The 23,675-nt window shown below is 46.8% G+C and overlaps 1 protein-coding gene and 1 long non-coding RNA gene across 4 annotated transcripts in view; one reads left to right on the top strand and one right to left on the bottom strand.

Annotated features, from left to right (window-relative positions):
- The window catches only part of LOC308470213, a 143,058-nt gene that overhangs the window by 65,955 nt on the left and 53,428 nt on the right, over nucleotides 1–23,675 (top strand). The window lies entirely within an intron of this gene.
- On the bottom strand, nucleotides 409–22,213 carry LOC308469682 (uncharacterized protein). 3 transcript variants are annotated; one of them, XR_013982129.1, is made up of 6 exons: nucleotides 22,096–22,207; nucleotides 16,398–16,524; nucleotides 14,941–15,045; nucleotides 10,586–11,767; nucleotides 610–4,558; nucleotides 409–565 (listed from the first exon to the last, which is right to left on the bottom strand). XR_013982129.1 is itself a non-coding variant. In XM_080992491.1 (5 exons), exons 2-5 carry the CDS (start codon nucleotides 16,410–16,412, stop codon nucleotides 4,341–4,343), a joined length of 1,545 nt encoding a protein of 514 aa, XP_080848617.1. In that variant the 5' UTR covers nucleotides 16,413–16,524; nucleotides 22,096–22,213; the 3' UTR covers nucleotides 409–4,340. The 3 variants fall into 3 exon arrangements, 2 of the variants coding, with proteins under 2 accessions (XP_080848617.1, XP_080848616.1); XM_080992491.1 differs by having other exon boundaries at nucleotides 409–4,558; nucleotides 16,373–16,524; nucleotides 22,096–22,213; XM_080992490.1 differs by having other exon boundaries at nucleotides 409–4,558.

Genomic DNA, 23,675 nt, shown 5'->3' with positions numbered 1-23,675 from the left:
TCCCTCCCCAAGAAAAACCCACTCACCCCCAGACTTCCCTCAGCTCCTCTCTCTAGTTTTTCAACACATATTATTCTCTGCATATTACAAAATTGTAAAGATCCTTAAATTATCTATCTATTATGTTAACATTAATAAATTTGTGTATGTTTATTCAAAACCTGCCAAGGAGTCCAATTCATTTTGTTGTTTTTTGAAGTAATTTATAAAAAGTTCGCATTCTTCTTTAAAGCCAGTTGTCCTTGTCTCGCAATTTCTATGTCAATTTCGCCAGTTCCGCAACAACAACAACAACAAGCTCTACCTGTTGGACGTGCCTGCCCTAGATGAATGTAGAGTTGATGTCGAAGAATCGTATAGAATCTTGGAAAAAATACACTTTAAATAAAGAGCACACCAGGAGCCTAGTTGTAGTAAACCAAGGAATATATTTATTAAAGGCAGGGAAAGCGGGTGGATTGGATAAATGTAATAATACAAAGCAAATGGTATACAGTTACACACTGAAGCAAAAGTCAAAAGAGGTTTCTAGGATGCAGAAGCTACCTAGCAGCGTGACTGACCCCTGAGGCCCAGGTCTCTCATTCAGCATAAAGTGTGGTGGGAAACTCAAGGCCCTTCATTGGACTCTCACCCATCAGCCCCCACCAGCATAGTCATTGATGGGGGGTGATGGGCTTTGTACTGTACCAACATCCCAAGGCCAACAGGTTGCCCAACCCTGACATAAAGGCAACCATGGAAGACTTTCCCAGCTGAGTGACCATCAGCCCACCAAAGGTCCTGACCGCAAAGTGCCTTATCAGGCTGCCTCCCCGAACCCCAGTTCAGTCCAGCTCCCCTTCTGCCAGAGAGAAGGAAACATTGGGGAATTTCTTCAGTCACACTTCCCTCCATGGAGCCCAAAACAATATATGCTCCATAGTAGAACATCTGTGTTGCATGTTAAAGGTAAAGGGACCCCTGACCATTAGGTCCAGTCTTGGCCGACTCTGGGGTTGCGGCGCTCATCTCGCTTTATTGGCCGAGGGAGCCAGCGTACAGCTTCCGGGTCACATGGCCAGCATGACTAAGCTGCTTCTGGTGAACCAGAGCAGTGCACGGAAATGCCGTTTACCTTCCCGCCAGAGTGGTACTTATTTATCTACTTGTACTTTGACGTGCTTTTGAACTGCTAGCTTGGCAGGAGCAGGGACCGAACAATGGGAGCTCACCCCGTCATGGGGATTTGAACCGCCGACCTTCTGATCGGCAAGTCCTAGGCTCTGTGGTTTAACCCACAGCGCCACCCGCGTCCCACATTGCATGTTAAAGACCCTCAATTCAATCCCCCCCAGGTAGGACAGGGGAATATTCCGTGTCAGAACCCCTGGGGGTTGGCTGCCAATCCGTGTAGGCATTACTGAGATAGATGGACCAACGTTCTGACTTTGATATAAGGCAACTTCCTATGTCCTTAAATGATCCCTGCGGGCGTACATTTCCGCATGAGAAAGCAGGCAGCAAAATAGGCCCTGGCAGGCTGAAAATGGGCCACTGCCGATGGATTAATCTTCCGATTATATTGCTTCTAGCGGAACCCTGCAAATAACATATGTTTCCACTTGTTTTCCATCAACACAACCACAGCCCTTGCGTGGGTTCTTTATTAACAATGAGTCAATCGACTCGCACAGGGCTTGCTTTTGTTGCATGGCTTTTTCAGATGAGTACGCCCCCTCTATTTCTGCCTTTGGTATATCTAGACCCGCATTGCAGGATGAAGCTGCCAGGTTCAATCCGCACTCAGCACCGCCAGTCAAAAGCAGCACCAGGTGACAACTGACAGCAACTGGGCAGACAACACTGGGTTAGGTAGACCAACAAGCTGGCTCGGTATGAGGCAGCTTCACCTGTCCATATTTCATAGAATCGTAGAGTTGGAAGGGACACCAAAGGTCATCCAGTCCAACTCCCAGCAATGCAGGAATCTTTTGTCCACTATGAGGCTCGAACCCACGACCCCAAGATTAACAATCTCACGTTTTACACATCTGAGCTTGTCCAGTTTTACATAGGTACCGTATTTTTCACTCCATAAGACGCACTTTTTTCCTCCTAAAAAGGGGAAATGTCTGTGCGTCTTATGGAGCGAATGTGTGGTCAATCACTGGCTCCCTTGCCCAGGCCTCCATTGTTGAATGTTCGGCAGACGGAGGCTGTTTGTTACCCCAGCGACATGTGACTGGCTGATTAGATTATCTGTCTGGAAACTGTAGAAACGGCTCCCTTTCCTTTCCTAAAGAAGCTGTGGAACTGTGAGTTGAACCCCATAAAAACGGGATTTTCCCCCTTTGCAAAAGAAGCTGCACAACTGTGAACTGATCCCCCCAAAAACGGGGCTTTCCCCCCTTTCCTCCTCTAAAAACTTATGGCCAGGTGCGTCTTATGGAGCGAAAAATACGGTAACTTTCCACAAATTTCAAATTGCCATCGAAGAGGCGGGGTTCTTTGGAGCTCCGAACGATCACAATACGTTCTGCTGATCCTCCGTTATCCAAACACCTCCCCACGTTAAGAAGCTCCCTCCTGGACCACATCAATGGTCATTCTAGCATCCAGCATCCCCCAGTGGCCAGCCAGGTGTCTCCTGCCTCTAGATAGCCCACAAGCAGGTCAATAAGGCAATAGGCGTCTCTTGCCGTAGGCTGAAAAGACTAGATACCCAATGCAGGGCCTTCACATATTTGTCTTGTCCATCATTTAGCTATGCTTTTGTGTGCATAGATACTTAAGAACACAAGTAGGGGGCTGACCCTTATGTTTCCCTCCCCTTACGGTTTTGAGCTATGGGCTACTGTTAAAATGAGGCTGCATTTTAAATTGTAATTTTAACCTGTATTTTAAATTGCCCCCCCCCTTATGTTTTTATTGTAATTTTACTGGTGTTAGCCACCCTGAGCCCGGCTCTGGCTGGGGAGGGCGGGGTATAAATGAAAATTTATTATTATTATCTCACTTGTGGTTCCTAGCCAACTGGTATTTAGAGGCGTCTGTCCTCAAAGTTAATATACAGCCATCATGACTAGCAGCCACTGATAGCTTTTTCCTCCACGAATCTGGTCTTGTTTGTCCTGAATATTCTACCATTCTGCTTCATTGGGCGACATCTGTTGTAGAATTATGGGGTGGAAGACTTCCCCCACTTTTTCTGTACCATGCATAATTTTATAACTCTCGATCCATGACTCCCCTGAATCAATTTTTTTGCAAACTAAAAAAAAGAAGTGCAGCAGTTATGGGCTTCCCTTGTAGGGCAGATGCTATCACCTTCCGATTACAGTGGTACCTCGGGTTACAGACACTTCAGGTTACATATGCTTCAGGTTACAGGCTCCGCTAACCCAGAAATAGTGCTTCAGGTTAAGAACTTTGCTTCAGGATGAGAACAGAAATCATGCTCCGGCGGTGCGGCGGCAGCAGGAGGCCCCATTAGCTAAAGTGGTGCTTCAGGTTAAGAACAGTTTCAGGTTAAGTACGGACCTCCGGAACGAATTAAGTACTTAACCCAAGGTACCACTGTATTTCTTCTCTTCAGTCTCTCCACCCTTTTTGAGATGTGACCAGAATTGCACATTGCACTGTATACCGTACCCAAACCTTTGGGGGAGATTGCAAGTGTACCATTCAGAGCTGAGACACATTTGCCTCACAAATTAAGCTCTCTCTGACATTTGATGCCAAGTAAAAAATATGCAATGTCAATATTTGATGCCCGGTAGTATCTGAAAGTTGTTACTTGAAAGCATTTCAAAGACGACATGCAGAAGTATTAGTATTTGAAAGCCGGCATGCAATAGCATTCGTATTTGACTATATTTGCTAGCTAACATGCAAAGTTTTTTTTTATGATTTCACTAAATTTGACAGATGGCATGCAATGGCATTTAGTGTTTAAGCACATTTAAGTAATTGGCATTAAAACATTTGTATTTAATCACCGACATGCAATAGTGTTTACCATAATCTGATAAGATGGAATGGAATGGTATGTAGTGTTTGATAATAGTCATGCAATAGTATTTACCTACCTACCAGTATTTTATAGCTGACATGCAATGGTATTTAGTTTATGACTATTTTAAAGTTGCTAGCTTATGGCATTTTATATTTGACACCTTGTAAAAAAATGAAACAATCAGAGAGACTGTCTAATGAAAGTCTAAAGCACCCATATTTTGTGGTCGATTTTCAAAATGTGTTGGAAAAAGCTTGTTTCAGCTTTAGTGTCATTTTCTCTGACCACTTTTGGACTGTGATGTCACCTCAGTCTGTCATCAAAGAGAACTGACTGCCATAGGTCAGTGCTTTCTTCCGACATACGCTTTGCCATCCTGGGTCAAGGCATCTTCTTCTGTGTGAACACCTTCACTCTGACCCAGAGACCCTTGCACGCTGAGCCACTTCCCAGATGCGAGCCATTCATACAGTTTGTTTTCCTGCACCGATTCCCCAGCATCACACCCCAAGGCTTGGTTCGTCAACAAAATGTTCTCCACGCACTGGGCCAGAGGATAGCCTGGAATGAGAGTAAGTGCAGGCTGAGATCACACGAGGAACAATGCGGAATTATAAAACTACAGTCACCCACAAGAGCAATGAACTAAACTGTAATGGGAATTGGGGGTTGCTTGTGCGTAAGTTGCCGCCACTCTCGGTGAGGTTGCCTGGATAAACCTTTCCCTGGCTGGACAGTCCTGATTCCGCGTCTGTCTCAGAATCCGTCAGTGGGCGTTTCCTGAACTTCTTCCAACATAAAAGTTCCTTGACGGATAGTCTCCGCCTAGCCTCCCTGCGCGGAAGTCTTCTGCGCAGGGTGGGTGTGGGCAGTGGAGGACCAATGCTCTCCCCGCTGGTCTCTGGCGAAGAGTCCTGGAGCCTTCCCTCCGAAACCCGCCTCTGCCCGCCTTTCTCCTTGGTGTAACGCTGATTTCCTTCCCCGGTCACTGAGTCCCCTCTTTTCCTGCTGGGACCTTCTCCGGCATCGCTCGGGAGCCCTTCCACCACTCCTGACTGCGATGGCAGTTCCCTGACATAAACTGAATGACAGAAGGACCACAGAACCCTGACCTTACCTTGATACTCTCATAATTTACCCCCAACTTCTCTCTCTAACAGTGAACTCGGGTGGTTGAGTGCCCGTCAGTTTGCATGGAAAACAGGTTCGCACAAAAATAAGGTTGTGGTTACTATATTTTCTTGGGGGAAACCTCAGTTCTCCTCCTGGAAACAGTGCTTGTCTATGGAAGAAGAGGTGATCTCAGCAGCTAGGATTGCTTTTTACAAGACGCTGTAACTCTGGTTACATCCAAAACGAGGCTAATGCTGGCACTCTCTACATAGAGCTGCACAGAGCGCAGAAACTTCACCAGGTACCAAAAAGAACAAAACTTCAATAAAGAATGGGGGGAAATTTATAATTTATTTAAGAAACCACTGTAAGCCAATGAAAACATTAGCAGGATTGCAATAGCACTCGTAAGGTAGCAAAGACTACGGACAAAATGGAGAGACATAAAATATGGACTGTGAAATAATATGCAGTTGAAAAGGATAGCAATAGGACCCATGGAGTGTTACCATAAAGCACCAATGCTGCAGCAAGCAAAGGCTCTAGCAGCTCAGCCAGCTGCTTGTGGCTGGAAAGCCAGACAGGATGTTTGTGACTGTTGCCATGGGAACAAAGGGGCAGTCCATTCTGTACTGAGCACCGGATGTTAGCTCAGTGTGTGTGTGTCATATGACCCGTACTGGATGTACTTGGGAGGAGTTTCTTCTTGCTGTTGTTGAGTGCAGACATGATTCTCTGTACTGATGTAAGAGGCAGAAATAAATAATGTAAATAGTTTTCTGTCTGCTTCTTTCCCCTCCCTGGGGACACCAAAGGGGAGAGAGGAAGAACGGTGTGTTCCTCTCATACATCTGAGAAGAATCGCCGGACCTCGCCTGCTTATCAGCAGAGTGGAGACGCGGGGAGGTCGACAGGAATATCTGCCGGTGCCTACGCTGTGGCACATTCCTCTGACCCAGGCAGAATTACAACAGTGGCAGCCTTCGGATGGTTGCGATTCATCGGACATCTGCATGAGAGGCTGGTGGATTGTCCTCCTCTGCTCCACGGAGGAAGAGAAGCGTCTGAAAGAAGCCAGAGGCTCCACAGACAGCTGGTGGAAAGAAGAGGTGTTTTCCAGAGCAACAAAGTTCAAGGTATGCTGCATTTCGGGCTAAAAGTGTGAACGCAGGAAGATTAATTCCCTGGTTCACGGAGCTGCGTTTCAAAGAAAACAAGAGCTCCGGAGGAAGAGGCCTGCAGCTTGAAGGCTGAAGCCTGCATTCCACAAATTTTTGTGGTAGATAAGATGTCCTATTGAAATGCATTGTTGCTAGGTAACGGTCCTGGAAAGTTACTGGCAAAGGGGCTGGACTCTGAGTGTGAGCCTGGGAAAGCGAAACAAAATCAGAGAATGTTTTGGCTACAAGGTTTACGAGCTCTTGGAAGGGACTTTTCAATAGCAGCCTGTGTTTAGCTGCCAGGTGCAAAGAGCGTAAACAATTTGCAGATTGCTGCGTGAGAAAGAAAAAAACAACTGTTGGATTTTACAGTTTGTTTGACATTGTGAACTGGAGGCTTGGCTTCAAGATGGATGCCAAGAAAGGGGGAGGTTTGCCTTGCCCACCTCCCTTAACCAATGACAATTATTCATCTTGGTCTGTAAAGATGAAGGCCCTGCTGCAGAATCAGAGGCTTTTTGATGTAATTGAAAACCCCATCCCTGCAGCACCAACCAGAGGTTGGGAGTCACAGAATGTAAGGGCCAGGACTGCTATAATTCTGTGTGTCTCAGATGATCAGTTGGTGCATGTTCAGCATTTAGAAAATGCGAAAGAGGTATGGGACACGCTGCGTACAACGCATCAGAGAGATGCTGGTTCTTCAGCGTTGCTGTATTTTGAGAAATTGACCAATCTGAGACTTGCGCCTGATGGAGATGTTCAAGCGCACCTGACAGAAATGAAGTTTCTGCGTCAACAGATGGTGGAACGCAATTTTCGTCTTCAGGAGGAAGTGTTTTGCTTCATGATGATAAACAGCCTTAGCCGCACCTACAAGGTTGTTGCCAGTCAGCTTGGTTCCCTACCGGCCGCGCAGCTGACCGCGGAGAGAGTTTGTGCTGTGGTCCTGAATGAACACGACAGACTTGCTGCACTGGAAGAAAAAGACAGGGGGAGGGAAGAACAGGGTTCTAATTCCCCCACTGCTGATGCTACTGGAGAGCATGGTGTAGCATTGAGTGCTGTCCGATGCTACAATTGTGGACAGACTGGGCATCTACAGCGAAACTGTAAGAAGCCGCGCCAGTCAAGAGGAGCAAAGAGCAGCTCTACGAAGCCTCAGGCATCAGGCAAAAGCCGTACCAAGTGCCAGGTGAAACCTGCAAAGGCTATGATGGCGAAAGGAACCACGCCAGATGTTGGGAACTCGTTCATAATCGACACGGGCTGTACAAAACATTTGTGCCCGCACAGAGGACTGTTTTCGACGTTGAAGAAGCAAAGCTTCACTGTGAAACAGGCCAACGGTCAGGAGTTGGAAGCGACTGGAATTGGGACTGTGTATCTTGAGAGTCTGAACTTGACTATAAGTGATGTTTACCTGGTTCCAGAACTGAGATTTAATCTGCTGAGCGTGTCGCAGATTGCAAAGAAAGGACTGAAACTGTCCTATGATGCTAAAAAGCTGCAAGATCTACAAAGATGGAGAACTGTTTCTTACTGCAAGAAACTTTAGAAAAGTTTCAGGAGTTTTGTGACAAGGTTAAAAGTATGCATGATGCTAACATTGATTGTCTTTTCACAGATGAGAAGCAAATTTTTCTGTTACAGAAGTTTCAGAAGTTCCTGGATGGAAAAGGGATAGACCACAAAGTGGCAGTCTCGCAAGAAGCGTGGAACAGGGGGGTCTGTGTAAAAGTGAACAAAGAATTGCAAAAGGGGATGAATGCGCAATTGCTGAGTTCACATTTGCCACATGAATATTGGGCCGAATCGCTAGCGTCCTATCTTCATGTGTGGCTGAGAAAAGTCTCAACAGAGTTGGGATGTTCTCCTTTTGAGAAGCTGTTCAATAGAAAACCTTCTGTTGCCTATTTTAAGGTTTTCGGGTCTCATGTGAGAACAGAAGCTCCAGGTGGTGTAAAGAATGCCAGAGGCATTTTTGTGGGATATGAAAAGGGTCTCTACAGAGTAATTTTGTCTGAATCTGGTCAGGTGATTCTCACAAAGTTTCTAGAAAGTGCTCCTGAACAGGAGAGGTTGATTGTTCACGCATTTCCCACAGAGGATTCTGATGATGATGATGATGAGTTTGATCTTATTGAGTTCAGTAGTACTGATGATGACAGCGATAGCTCAGACAGCTCAGTTGTCACAGTCATTGAGAGGAAATCTCACATAATGACTAGACCCTCAGAAGAGGAGAATGAACCATTGATTAAGCTTAGTACTGGTTCTCCAGAGAGTTCAGAGGCTGAACCAGAAAGCAGAGAAGAGCAGCAACTTTTACGTAGGTCTGAGAGAGCAACGAAGGGTGTACCACCCAAGAGGTATTCAAAGGAGTTTGCTAACCTTGCATATGTTGCTATTGTAAACGACCAAGGACAGATTGAAGCTGTGTCTGCGTCAGAGACAAAGGCACAACAGAGAGTTGTTAACCAAGGTAATGCGAAGTCACACAACCAGAGAGGTACATTGGTTAAACCAGTGGCGGGTAGTTCCAAGGGTGGAACTGAAACAACAGGGGAATGTTATAAATATAACAACTGTTTGTTTTCTTCTCTGGATGACGCTTTGCTCGCGGCACACATTGATACTTTAGGGGGAGTATGTTACCATAAAGCACCAATGCTGCAGCAAGCAAAGGCTCTAGCAGCTCAGCCAGCTGCTTGTGGCTGGAAAGCCAGACAGGATGTTTGTGACTGTTGCCATGGGAACAAAGGGGCAGTCCATTCTGTACTGAGCACCGGATGTTAGCTCAGTGTGTGTGTGTCATATGACCCGTACTGGATGTACTTGGGAGGAGTTTCTTCTTGCTGTTGTTGAGTGCAGACATGATTCTCTGTACTGATGTAAGAGGCAGAAATAAATAATGTAAATAGTTTTCTGTCTGCTTCTTTCCCCTCCCTGGGGACACCAAAGGGGAGAGAGGAAGAACGGTGTGTTCCTCTCATACATCTGAGAAGAATCGCCGGACCTCGCCTGCTTATCAGCAGAGTGGAGACGCGGGGAGGTCGACAGGAATATCTGCCGGTGCCTACGCTGTGGCACATTCCTCTGACCCAGGCAGAATTCCAACATGGAGGGGATGCTGGGAAGTCCAGAGATACAGAAAAATCTCTAAATATGGCTATGTAATTGGTAAGTAAAACCTCCGCGAACGTCCACCCCGCCGAGCGTCGATTTTGGCGAATGTCCGCGGCAAACCCGGAAGTACCAGAATGGGTTACTTCCAGGTTCGCCGCTCACGCATGCGCAAAAGCGCTAAATCGCACTTCATGCATGCGCAGAAGCGCAAACTGCTCAGCGCATGTGTGCAGAGCACGCTTTGTCGAGCATCCCTTTCGTTGCTCCAGAACGGATCCTGGACTCAAAACAAGGTACCCCTATGTGGCGTTTGCCCTCTTAGGTGTGTGACATCTTACTGGGTTCATAAGGAAAGGGTTAACTAATTGTAAAATGACTAACTAACGGGAACCCAAGGGGCAGAGTTAACTGTGTATAAGATTTAAGCACAGAGTTTTTTGAGTTAGAGTTAAGGTGGTTGAGAAGACAGACTGGAGTTAGAAGAGACAGAGAAGATAAGTCTGTCGGTTGGGCTAGTCTAGCATGAGAGACTGAGAGAATGTGTTAAGAGGAGTCAGTCAAACAGTTGAGATAATCAGTCAGAAGGTAAGAAGAAGAAGAAGAAGAAGAAGAAGAAGAAGAAGAAGAAGAAGAAGAAGAATTTATTATTTATACCCCGCCCATCTGGCTGAGTTTCCACAGCCACTCTGGGCTGCTTCCAATCAAGTGTTAAAAACAATACAGAATTAAATATTAAAAACTTCCCTAAACAGGGCTGCCTTCAGATGTCTTTTAAAGAGAAGATAGCTGCTTATTTCCTTCACATCTGAAGGATGGGCGCCACTACCGAGAAGGCCCTCTGTCTGGTTCCATGTAGGAAGCTATAGGCCGGTAAAGAAACTAAAGTTAAGATACTGACAGGAATATTATCTGAGAAACCATAAACTGGTTAATGTTTGTAAAATAAACTTGTTTATTTGGTTCACTTTCAACAACTGTCTGGACTCAGTGTGTACCCGAGAGTAACGGGTTGGTGGCAGCGGGGAAGCGAGCACAGTGGTGGCACAGGGATCAGTAGACCATTAAATGTCCGGGGACCCTGTGTGATCGCCACAGCCTGTAATTCTATAGCTATCAAATAAAAATTATTTAAAACAAACCAACAAAAACCCAAACCTGCCCTCTGTGATATAAAGGAGCAGCTCACCTATATGTTGCCTCTGATGGTGAATGAGGCTCCGATTGGCGCTAAACCTTTTCCCGCACTCCAAGCAGGCGTAGGGCTTCTCGCCTGTGTGGACGCGCTGGTGGGTCACGAGGTGGGTGCGGTTGGCAAAGCACCGCCCGCACTCAGCGCACTTGTAGGGCTTCTCGCCCGTGTGGACGCGCTGGTGTTTGACAAAGGCCGAGCGGTCAGCGAAGGCTTTCCCACAGTCCGGACACCCGTGTGGCTTCTCGCCCGTGTGGCGCCGGTGGTGGCGGGTCAGGTGGGACGGGGAGCCGAAACATTTCCCGCAGTCTAGGCACCGGTAGGGTTTCTCCCCCGTGTGGGTCCTCTGGTGCCTGACGAACGTCGAGCGCTCCGAAAAGCACTTCCCGCACTCGGCGCACTTGCAGGGCTTTTCCCCCGTGTGGACGCGCTGGTGGCTCACCACGTGCGACTGGCGGGCGAACGACTTGCCGCACACCAAGCACTTGTAGGGTTTCTCGCCCGTGTGCACCCTCCGGTGGCTCCCGAGGTGTTCCTGGCGGGCGAAGGTTTTCCCGCACTCGGCGCACTTGTAGGGGCGCTCCCCCGTGTGGACCCTCTGGTGTTTCGCGAAGACGGAGCGGTCGGCAAAGCATTTCCCGCACTCGGGGCACTTGTAGGGTTTCTCTCCCGTGTGGACTCTACGGTGCTTCAGGAGGTGGGACTGCTGGACAAAGCTCTTTCCGCACTCCAGGCACTTGTGGGATCGCTCCACGGCGTGGATCCGCTTGTGGCTCACCAGGGCCGACGGGTCGGCAAAGCACTTGGCGCACTCCAGGCATTTGTAGGGTTTCTCTCCCGTGTGGTACCGCCGGTGGATGACAAGCTGGGACTGGCAGGCAAAATGCTTCCCGCACTCCAGGCACTTGTAAGGGGTCTCCCCCGCGTAGATGCCCTGGTGCCTGGCCAGGTGCGCCTTGCGGCCGAAGTATTTGTCGCAGACCAAGCACTTGTAGGGCTTCTCCCCGGTGTGGACAATCTGGTGGCTCATCAGGTGCGAGTGGCAGCCGAAACATTTGCCGCATTCCAAACACTTGTAGGGCTTCTCCCCCGTGTGGATTCTCAGGTGCCGCGTGAGGTTCGGTTTCTGAGTGAAGCGTTTGCCGCACACAGTGCACAAGTGCTTTTTCCGAGGGTTATCTGCAGAGAAAGAGAGAGAGAGAGAAAGCACCTGAGAAGGAGCCTCAGAAAGCATATGGACAGAGGTGAGATTGTTGTACAGTGGTACCTCAGGTTAAGTACTTAATTTGTTCCGGAGGTCCGTTCTTAACCTGAAACTGTTCTTAACCTGAAGCACTACTTTAGCGAATGGGGCCTCCCGCTGCCGCCGCGCCGCCGGAGCCCGATTTCTGTTCTTATCCTGAAGCAAAGTTCTTAACCTGAAGCACTATTTCTTGGTTAGCGGAGTCTGTAACCTGAAGCGTATGCAACCTGAAGCGTATGTAACCTTAAACGTATATAACCTGAGGTACCACTGTATACACAAAGATGGAAAGATACAGCGCTACCTGCTATGCATTAATTGTTGATAAAATTATTGGACTTAGCTGAGGTAGCCAAGGTAATGGGCGTAACTAGAGAAAAATCTTTTTTAAAAAAATATTTTTTATTAGGAATTTCAACATAACAATTCATCAAAATCAGATCATCCTCATTTTTTCTCCCCATTTTTCCCTCCCCAAGAAAGAAAATCCCACCCCCCACCCAGACTTCCCTCAGCTCCTCTCTCTGGTTTTTCAGCACATGTTATTCGCTGCATGTTATAAAATTGTAAAGATCCTTAATTTCTCCATCTATATGTTACCAATAAAAAGTTTGTGAGTGTTTATTCAAAACCTGCCAAGGAGTCCAATTCATTAATTAGAGAAAAATCGCTACAGTGGTACCTTGGTTTACAACCGTAATCCGTTCCGGAGGTCCGGTTGTAAACCAAAACAGGTTGTAACCCAAGACGCACTTTCGCCAATGGGGCCTCCTCCCAAAAAATTGGTTGTACCGTATTTTTCGCTCTATAAGACGCACCAGACCACAAGACGCACCTAGTTTTTGGAGGAGGAAAACAAGAAAAAAAATATTCTGAATCTCAGAAGCCAGAACAGCAAGAAGGATCGCTACGCAGTGAAAGCAGCAATCCCTCTTACTGTTCTGGCTTCTGGACTAGCTGCGCAGCCTGCATTCACTTCATAAGACGCACACACATTTCCCTTTACTTTTTGGAAGGGAAAAAGTGAGTCTTATAGAGCAAAAAATACGGTAATCCATAAAAAATGGGTTGTAATCCAAAAAAAGGGACGCATACTTCTGGGTTTGACGTGGTTGTAATCCAAACGGTTGCAATCCAAAGCGGTTGCAAACCAAGGTACCACTGTATTGACATTTATTAAGGACTGGAAACTTCTTTTGGATTTTTTGTGTGAAAGAGAAAATGAACTTGTAACTTCTGGATTTGTTGAAGATAGGAAAAATATTGGCTCATAGGAAATAGAAAAATTGGATGTTTCAAGAAGGCAAGAACTTTAAAAATGAATGGGGAAAGTTTATAATTTATCTACAAGACCGCTGTAAGCAGGTTAAAACATTAGCAGGATTTTAACCACACTTGCAGAGTAATGGAAAGTATAGATCATTCAGAAGGATATAAATTTGGATAAGTATTGATATGCAGTTGTAAATCTTATTAGGACCCGTGGAAGGGATGGGGAGAAGTCAGGAGATTCAGAGTAATCTTGATACAGTACAGTGGACGCTCGGGTTGCGAACATGATCCGTACAGGAAGCACATTTGCAACCCGCAGCGCCGCATCTGCGCACGCGCTGGTTGCGATTCGGCGCTTCTGCGCATGCGCAGAAACCCGGAAGTAACCCATTCCGGTACGTCCGGGTTCGGCTCAGTGCGCAACCTGAAATCGCGCAACCCGAAGTGTCCATAACCTGAGGAATGACTGTATTTGGATTTTGAATGGTTTTTTTGTTGTAAGTTTATATTTTTTAAAAATCAAATAAATAAAAGAAAAAAGAAAAGTTGGATGTTAATGAGTGATTACTATATAGTGGTACCTCTGGTTACGTACTTAATTCGTTCCGGAGGTCCGTTCTTAATCTGAAACTGTTCTTAACCTGAAACACCACTTTAGCTAATGGGGCCTCCTGCTGCCGCCGCGCCGCAGGAGCACAATTTCTGTTCTCATCCTGAAGCAAAGTTCTTAACCCGAGGTAATATTTCTGGGTTAGCGGAGTCTGTAACCTGAAGCGTATGTGTCAGGGGTTCAGGAGCAGAGGCAAGGGCAAGGGAGGAAACAGAGAGCGAGGGGGAGGAGGCAGAAGAAAAGATGAGTGATGACGACGACCCGAGATCTCCGAGTCTTTCCAGTGAATCAGAAGATTCACAGAAAGGAGCACCAGTGGCCAGGGCAAGGGGGGAGCCTAGGGGGACACCCCAGGAAGATAGAGCCAGAGGGGACTCAGAGGGGAGCAGTTGGAAATCGGGACCAGCGTCACCGCCAGAGAGCAGGGAAGAAGAAGGGCGCCAGGGATCAAGCGCTGGCAGCTCACAACAGGGGGGAGGGCACGAGTCAGGAGTGGCCACACCTCCATCGGGGAGCGAAGAAACGGTCAGACGGAAGGTGGAAGGTTTGGCGCGCGCGCCAAGTTCAAATGCACAGGAAGGTGGCGCAGTAGGCAGCCCGGAAAGGGAGCCAGGTCCTAAAGCCCGGCGCAAGGAGACAGGAGGGTCCGGGGGGTCGGCGTCAGAAGAATCCCGGAAGGAAGAGACCCCGGGGGGCAGAGGGACCCAGAGAAGAACAGTCAGGCGGAAAAGGTGGAGCAGGGCTAGGATATTAAGTTGGTGTACAAGGGGCGGAGACTCAGACGGAGCTTCGCCGATCTAACCATGAGACGTAGAGTTGCACGCAGCAGATTGAGAATGGAAACTGTAACTCAATAAAGACTTTTATTTAATGATCGCTGGCTAGCGTGATCCTCTGTGAGCTAGGATCTGGAAGCAGCTCTGACAGTATGTAACCTGAAGCATCTGTAATCCAAGGTACCACTGTATTTAGCTGTAGGACAGAAGTCTTTTTTACTTTGTTCATTTTCTTCTCTCTCTCTCTCTCTCTCTCTCTCTCTCTCTCTCTCTCTCTCTCTCATTTCCCTCTTTCTTTTCCTTTTCCTTCTTCTTCTTAATGTAACAATGAGGAAAAAGGCAGCTGTACCATTTCTCAGAGCGAGATTAGAGACATCACCAAATTCTAAGAGTATGCACAGCCAACACAGGGCTGCCAACACCCTTGGCTGGGCTCAAACCAGTGCCTCACCTGAGCAGGTGTCAAAGAGCTTCCTTCCATCTGGAGAATCGGGCACACAGGGCTCCTCCCCTTGTTCCAGGCGGCAGATGAGGCCAGGCTTAGGAGCTGGGTATCCTTCTCAGGAAGAGAAGAGGAATGATGAGGACGGTTTTCCTGTGTTTTGGATGCTGGGAGCTGTTAGGAGTCCCCTATTCGCCTCAGAGAGCTGCCGTTCGGAGAGTGGCTTAACACTTCACCCCTCTTTCCCAGGGAACTCTGGGAATTGTAGCTCCGCGAGGGGAACAGGGGTCTCCTCACGACTCTCTGCACCCTTAACGCACCCACATTTCCCAGGATTCTTAGGGGGAAGCCATGACAGGTGGCCATCCAGCCTCTGATTAAAAACCTTTAAGGAACGACATTCCAGTGGTGGGCGGAGCCAGGGCAAAAGTGGGTGGAGCAACGCATCTACATTTTATATTAAAAAAAATGTTATCAATACATTTTATATTTGTATTGGGAACTAATTGTACCCCTACACGGTAGTCTCTCTCTCTCTCTCTCTCTACATACACACACACACACACACACACAAACACATCCCTCCATCCAGTTAAGCAAAAATAAAAACATAATAATAATAATAATTTATTCTTTATACCCCACTCACTCTGGGCAGCTTCCAACAGAATATTAAAATACAATAACCTACTAACCATTAAAAGCTTCCCTGAACAGGGCTGCCTTCAGATTAATGTAACAACCTGCAGTTTTATAAGAGTATATATTTACAGCAGATAAATAAATGAGCAAGTTAAATGAGCTTGCGATATGCAGAAGGTATTAAAAAAACAAATTTATGGAACCGCTGAAGGAGGGGGAAGGGAGTCAAATTTCAAAACGTTAAATTGATTGTAAAACTAATGAAATGTTTAAATTTGAAAAAAATAAAAAATGTTTTTAAAAAGGAAGCAAGGGTCTCTCTCAGAGTTCAAGGATTATTGTTACAAATGTTAATTAATTAATTAATTTGTTAATTAATTAATAGATGCGTTCCAGCCAGGAAAAGAGACTCAAGAGTGCAACACACTCTTTGTGATTTTATGTTGTGAACCGCCCTGAGACCTAACGGTATAGGGTGGGATACACCGGTAAATTTAATAAAATAAAAGTAAAAGCAGGGATATCATGCGGTGTGGCCTTAGAAGAGTTCTGAGGGCCACACAGAGACAACTGGAGGGCCGCATTTGGCCCCTGAGCCGGACGTTCCCCACCCCTGACATAACTAAATCTGAAGGAAGGAAGCAACTTCCCTAACGCAGAAAGGACTGGGGAGACGGAGGAAGGAACTGACATAAATCTTATATTTTGAAGCCACCTTTGCCAACCTGCTACCCCTCCAGTGTTTTGGATCCCAACTCCCATCAGCCCCGACCGATAGACACAGCCTTCGCACACCTACCCCAAGGAAGAAGGGAGTTCCTTACCCAAGGAGGCCACATTCCCGTAATTCTCTATCATGACTTCCTTGTACAAAGCTCGTTGGTTGGGGTCCAGCAGATTCCACTGCTCCTTCGTGAAATACACGGCCACATCCTCAAACGTCACCAGGCTCTGCAAGAAGAAGAAGAAGAAGAAGAAGAAGAAGAAGAGGAGGAAGGGGAGTTTGGATTTGATACCCCGCTTTATCACTCCCTTTGGAGTCTCCAAGCGGCTCACATTCTCCTTTCCCTTCCTCCCCCACAACAAACACTCTGTGAGGTGAGTGGGGCAGAGAGACTTCAGAGAAGTGTGACTGGCCCAAGGTCACCCAGCAGCTGCATGTGGAGGAGCGGGGAAGCGAACCCGGTTCACCAGATTACGAGTCCACTGCTCTTAACCACTACACCACACACAAAGGATCGTTGCTCAGTCTCCTGCGCCTGGCAGAAATACTTTCTCGCTGGATCTGAAACAGAGGTGGATATCCCTCCCCCCCAAAAAAATGCTTTTTGGGACTCCCATCACCGCCAGCCAACATTTCCAATTGTCAGGGCTGACGTAGCACCAACAACTAGAGGGCCACGGATTCCCCAGCCCTGCTGTATAATAATGTCTAGGCAACACGATGACCATATATATACGTAATAGACCATCTTTATAGAATCCCTTCAAATCATAAAAAGTTCAGAATGAAATCTTTAGTCTCACAGTCTCTGAAAATCTTTAAATGAAGCGAGGTACTAAACTTTGTACGGCGGAAGACAAGCTGTGAAGCTTTGTGTACTCAACAATGATGTCCAACACTGAACAGTAATTCCGGATATTGACTACTGTTTCGTAGAATTCGTCATCAGCGTGGTGGGTGGATATAGAATGCTTCATAAAATGAAAATAAAATAAATTATACATCCGATGACCTGCCTGCCATATCACTTTACAAAAATTTTAAACTAGAATACAAACAGTAATGAAAGAGTACATACCCCTTTTTTATTTCGAATGAATGTATATAAATGAAAATATATCCACCCACCACGCTGATTGTTGAATACTAATGGACGGCTTTGGGGCAGAAGCTGTGCAAGGTTCCAGGAGACGGCTGGCAGAGTAAGGTTTTCTTCCGGCTTGTGACTCATTCAACTCTTAACAAAAGTTCCTCATTTCCTTATTGGAAATTATATATTGTGCACAGATGTTTGCTTACTTCCCAGAAAGTGTCGTTTACTGTCAGTCCCTGGGATTCTGAGCTTAGCGCCTATTAATTTGCTTGCTTTTCAGCAAAGTGTACTAAAGCTGTCACTGCCACCTGCCTATTTTCTGAATATAAAAGGAAGTGTTACAAAGAAGTCAAAGGACAAATAATTGGACTTTTACAACACAACCCTACGCATGTTTACTCACAAGTAGCTCCCACTGATTTCAACAAGGCTTTATCGCATGTAAAACGCAAATGTGTGTTTGCAGTTTCTGTATTTCTTGGTATAGGACACAGAAGCTGAAGGTCTTGGTCTATCACAGGCTAAGTCAGGGGTCAGCAAACTTTTCCAGCAGGGGGCCGGTCCACTGTCCCTCAGACCTTGTGGGGGGCCGGACTATATTTTTTGGGGGGGAGAACGAATTCCTATGCCCCACAAATAACCCAGAGATGCATTTTAAATAAAAGGACACATTCCACTCATGTAAAAACACCAGGCAGGCCCCACAAATAACCCAGAGATGCATTTTAAATAAAAGCACACATTCTACTCATGTAAAAACACACTGATTTCCGGACAGTCCACGGGCCGGATGTAGAAGGTGATTGGGCCGGATCTGGCCCCCGGGCCTTAGTTTGCCTACCTATGGGCTAAGTCAACATTTAAAGACTTTCCCCAAACTTTCATAACATCAATGGCATATATATATATACATTCTTGAAGAAGGAATCTCCATTCAGCTAGATGAAAGCAACCATACACAGCAAACTGAAGCCAGATTTTTTTTTTAATGGTTTAATATTACGTTCTTTTATTTTACAAGCAACAGCAGCAAAACTAACAAGACTTCCACTTCCATTTATAACGAGACAGACAGCGGTTAAAGTCAGCAAACCAGGAGAGTCAACAGAACTGGCCCTCCAGCTCTTAATCAAAATTTAGCAAATCACACATGTTAAAGCATTAGCTGATGACCGAGGCAGGAAGGGCTTGTGATATTTGGCAAGCCCCTTTCTTACAGCAATCACATCGTAATTAGGCTCCCACTTTGCAGATAATATCTTCCTGCTAAGCTGTCAAAACCTAGAGGACTCCGGCAAATCATTTTTATTGAAAGTAGAATTTGAAATCAATAAGTAATTAGGGTAACACAAGAATTGGCTCGCCGGATCAAACTCAGATTTACGTTCCATGATTGGCAGGAGGGTTTCAGGGAGGCAGTCTTTCCCAGATTTGGGGGATTAAGCCTGCAACCTTCTACACATGCAAAACCGATGTTCTAACACTGAGTCCCGTAGTAAAAGGTAAAGGGACCCCTGACCATTAGGTCCAGTCGTGACCGACTCTGGGGTTGCGGTGCTCATCTCGCTTTACTGGCTGAGGGAGCCGGCGTACAGCTTCTGGGTCATGTGGCCAGCATGACTAAGCCGCTTCCGGTGAACCAGAGCAGCACACAGAAACGCCATTTACCTTCCCGCCGGAGTGGTACCTATTTATCTACTTGCACTTTGATGTGCTTTTGAACTGCTAGGTTGGCAGGAGCAGGGACCGAGCAACGGGAGCTCCCATGGACCATTCCCTAAATACGCAATTTCAGGGATTTTGTCTCCCCGCTTCCTGCAGGAAAGAATGCTCTGCTCTTAACTGCTAGCTCTCTCTCTCTCTCTCTTTTAACTCATTAAATATATATCCTTCCCTTCTTCCCAAAGTTGCTTGGGAATGCAGAGGAGACACGCTCGGGTCTTGGCCATCAGCCAGGGAATCAAATGTCACTGGCAGGCTTCACCTCCTGCCACCTGGCAAGAGCGTCATACCAAAAGGGAGACTGATGGGCCAGTGGGTAGAACAGTTGCTCCAAGGCTTTGCTTTCCTCTTCCGTCCACATCCTTCATCCTTTTGTGCCATGCCTACTTTATTGTGAGCCTGCAAGCAGGGATGGTCTTACCTTTTCATATAGCTGGACCATAAAGAAGGCTGATCACCGAAGAAAAGATGCTTTTGAATTATGGTGCTGGAGGAGACTCTTGAGAGTCCCATGGACTGCAAGAAGATCAAACCTATCCATCTGAAGGAAATCAGCCCTGAGTGCTCACTGGAAGGCCAGATCCTGAAGCTGAGGCTCCAATACTTTAACCACCTCATGAGAATAGAAGACTCCCTGGAAAAAACCCTGATGTTGGGAAAGATGGAGGGCACAAGGAGAAGGGGACGACAGAGGAGGAGATGGTGGGACAGTGTTCTCGAAACTACCAGCATGAGTTTGACCAAACTGCGGGAGGCAGTGGAAGACAGGAGTGCCTGGCGTGCTCTGGTCCATGGGGTCACGAAGAGTCGGACATGACAAAACGACTAAACAACAACAACACAGTACAGTCGTACCTTGGTTTTCGAACAGCTTAGTTCTCAAACATGTTGGCTCCCAAACGCCGCAAACCTGGAAGTGAGTGTTCTGGTTTGCAAACTATTTTTGGAAGCCGAACATCCGGAGGGGCTTCCAATTGGCTACAGGAGCTTCCTGCAGCCAATCAGAAGCTGCACTTTGGTTTTCTAATGTCTTGGAAGTCCGTTCAAGGTACGACTGTACATAAATACTCTATAGAAGTGTTAAATAAAACCCCCATTGTGTGCATTCCTGGGTACCAGGCAATTGAAAGTATACTACTTCTAAACATGGACGTTCTCCTCTTAGCAATCATGGCTAGTTATTGAATCTTCCATGAATTTTTCAAATTTTTTAAAGAGATGTAAACTAGCAGATATCAACTATCAAGTCTCAGCACCAACACCCAGAATTATTGGGCAGCTGATAGTGCCCTGGGCCTCTTCTTTCCTTCCCCACCGCTGCCCCGTGCTCCACAACAAGGCACACCCAACTTGGTCTAGGGAAGCCATCATTTCGAATCCTGCCATTACTCCAGCACAGCACCACTTCTCAGCATGGTGGGAATTTTAAATGCTGCTCTCTGCAAAGAAAAAACCAGCACAACACAGGCAGAAGGCTAAGTCAGAACTTTTCTCAGTGCTACACTAGTTTTCTGTTTGCAGGAAGTATTCAGAAGCTGCAAAGCACAATCAGAGCTGCAGTCTAAACTCCACCATGCCACCTCATTTTGCTGCACAAAACATACAACATAGTGTCAAGAACTGGTCCCATGAGCGTGGTGTCAAAAAGGTTGACCTGACTTCTTTAAGGTTGCAAACTGACTCGGGCTCCAGTCCCAACAACTAAAGAGGGCCTTAAATCCAAGTAAACCTTTTCCAGATTGCTCCGCAGGTATAACACGCTTTCAAAGGGCCTTGGCACTTCACAGCAGGACTAGAGAACCTGTATTGTTGGACTACAACTCCCATCATCCCCAACAAGGGGCTATGCTGGCTCGAGAAGGCTGGGAGTTGCTGTCCAACACGTGCATTGCTACAGTAGAGAGGTCCCTGCCCCCAGAGCCATACAATCTAAACCTGGACAGAGATACAAGGAATGGGAGGCACACAGATAACAAGAGATGCAGATGAGCAACGAAAGTGACACACGATGCATTCTTTTTATAATTCTGTCAGCAAGGAGAAGTGTTAGAGACAAGATGTTAGATTTGTGTCTCCTGCTTAGAAAAAAAGATCCATGCCTGTTTTGTTTTCACACCACTGCGGCAGAGATATTTACGATGTTGCAGAGATTTTTCCTTTTTTTTACGATGTTGTCATCAGCAGGCAATGATACGAGACGCTGGGCAAAGTGTACTCTAACCCACAAAAGCTCATGGTTACGCCTTAAGTCTTTAAGGCGCCTACGAGAGTCTGTCTGAGTTACGATCGGAGGGCAGCGTTGGGGAACTTGCACGCACACATCGTGAGGGGACATGCCTCCAAGCATGGCTTTTATAGCACTGCAGCGCCAGCAGGGACCAGATCAGTCACACTCTCACACACCAAAAAAATTATGATGCCGCAAACAGCCAAGGACGCAACAGCTCTCTCTCTCTCTCTCTGATTGTGCTGAGACTTCAGCATGCAAAATCGCGAGGATCCGAGTCTCATCAAAGCGCTGGATCCGTGGCTTAAAAGATAAACAAATGAGACCATGCAATGACAGCAGAAAGACATATATAACTAGACACACACAGCTGCTTCTGTTTTTCTAGTTTTCCTGCTGCTTTTTCCAAACTAAGACAGAAGCACTTTCAGGATCTACAAGGTTTATCTTTTTCCCCGCCATTTTAAGAGGTTATATTTGGTCTCTTTCTCTCCCCCCCCCCCCAATTTGCTTTTCTGCCTCTCCTTCTCCCCACACCCAGGCACGCTCCCCCCTTTCCAAGTGCACAAGGAGATGCAAAGCTCAGCCCCTTCCTTTCCCCCTCTGGGTCTATGAAAAAGGGTGGGGAGGGAACTCAAGCAGACAAAGGAGACACCCCCCTCCCATTCCCCCCAAGTTGCAAGAAACATAACCCCCCCAAAAGCCCCTCGCCCCCCCCCGCTCTCAGTTAATGCACTCCCCCCCCCCCCCTTTTACCTGCATTTGCAAAAGGTGGGTTTCAGGCGCTCCTCCGGACAGTTTCCGGCTTTTGCAACTCAACTCACTGACGCCCCCCCCCTTCTGTCCTGGGGATGCTGCGCTCACGCGCTTCCCCACGCCCCTTTTCCAGCTCAGCCAATCCCTCGGCTTCTTCGCACCCATCGCGGCCAATCCACTGTCGGGATATTGAAGATTCCGTACCGTGGAGGGGAATGGAGGCGGGGCTAAGAGCCCACTGGCTGCTGGGAATCGTAGTCCTTGTTCTCCCCCCTCCAGCTGGTCCCCAGCGCCTTCCTTTACCCTGCGCTTGTGAGACTTGGGTTGTTGCTTTCTAGTTTTTAAGCCGTTTTTCGGCCGGCAAAGCACTCTGTAGGGTTGGAAACGAATAGAATATAAAATATAAAATAATATAAAATATAAAATATAAAGATGCTGCTGCAGAGGTAATGAAGATGACCTTAACAATTTAAAACTGCAGCAGACGAAAACAAAATCCAAAACAGGAACAGCCTGTGCATTTGTGTTTTGGTGCAAAATCACGGGCTTTTTTGGGGGGTGGGGGGTGGAATTCAGCCCTTAGGTTTTATTTAGATAGAATGAAGTGTTCCCTCCACACACAAAAATATGCTGATGCCCTTTTTTCTCAGGCTGCTTCCAGATGTCTTTATTTTTTAAAGACGTTTTTAATAAGGATTTCTATTTTTAAAACAAGCTACAGCAACAAAACAGAAAAGATTTAACAATGAAAACAAATCCATGAAATGCCCATTTTGCTGCTGGCGCTCAATACAAAATAAAACGCATACAAGAAAAAGCAGGCAATCCCACCGCCCCCAGAAAGCAAACAAGCTCACCCCAACAACTTTTTATTTACCTTCTGCTTATAAGTACATTTTTAAAATAGACAAGGGTTAGGAGCTTGAGCAGCAACCAAGAGAGGTACTCTAACCACTACACCCCATGACCACCAGGTAAGTTGCCTCTGTGTGAACGGCTGCCCCTCCTCCAGTAACACAGGCAATCTTCAAGGGAACACAGCGGAAAACAGCTGTGACATTCAGTACAACTTGGTCTTCTTCCAAGCTGAAAATGTCCAAGTCCTTGTGGGGGGTGGGAACCCCTTCTCCATGGGCATGCTGTTCACCATCCACAGCAGAGAGCTAGAGTGGCCCCACTGCCTCCAAATTATTAGATTAGCTTCTCTTGAGCTGTACAAAAATAACTGTCCCACCTTTTCCCTCCCAGTCCAACTACAGGGATGCCACCACATGGAGGAGGGAAATTGGCCGATGGACAGAGGTGGTCATCTGTCAGTCGAGTGCTGTGGAGCAGATGAAAAACACAAGTTCACTGGTGTTTGCTGAGTGGGTGGCAAGTCTGCAGTCTGAAGGTGGCTGATATTCAAGACCAGAGGCCATCTGATCTCTAGGAATGAACCTAACGGATGTTGTGTGGGCCCGGGGGGAGTCAGTGGAACTACAGTGGTACCTCAGGTTAAGTACTTAATTTGTTCCAGAGGTCTGTATTTAACCTGAAACTGTGCTTAACCTGAAACACCACTTTAGATAAGGGGGCCT

The sequence above is a fragment of the Podarcis pityusensis genome, assembly GCF_964106645.2.
Source record: "Podarcis pityusensis genome assembly, chromosome: 2".
Classification (NCBI taxonomy): Eukaryota; Metazoa; Chordata; class Lepidosauria; order Squamata; family Lacertidae; genus Podarcis; species Podarcis pityusensis.
Note: the sequence above shows the minus strand (reverse complement) of the source record. Positions and strands in the feature narration are given on the sequence as shown.

Bases quoted from the DNA above. Each gene is read 5' to 3' on its own strand.
- LOC308469682 (XM_080992490.1), bottom strand. The intron at 15,046-16,397 runs GTAAGGAACTCC...CTTCCTGAGAAG, and splicing joins CGGGAATGTGGCCTCCTTGG to GATACCCAGCTCCTAAGCCT. The intron at 11,768-14,940 runs GTGAGGCACTGG...CTTTCTCTGCAG, and splicing joins GCTCTTTGACACCTGCTCAG to ATAACCCTCGGAAAAAGCAC.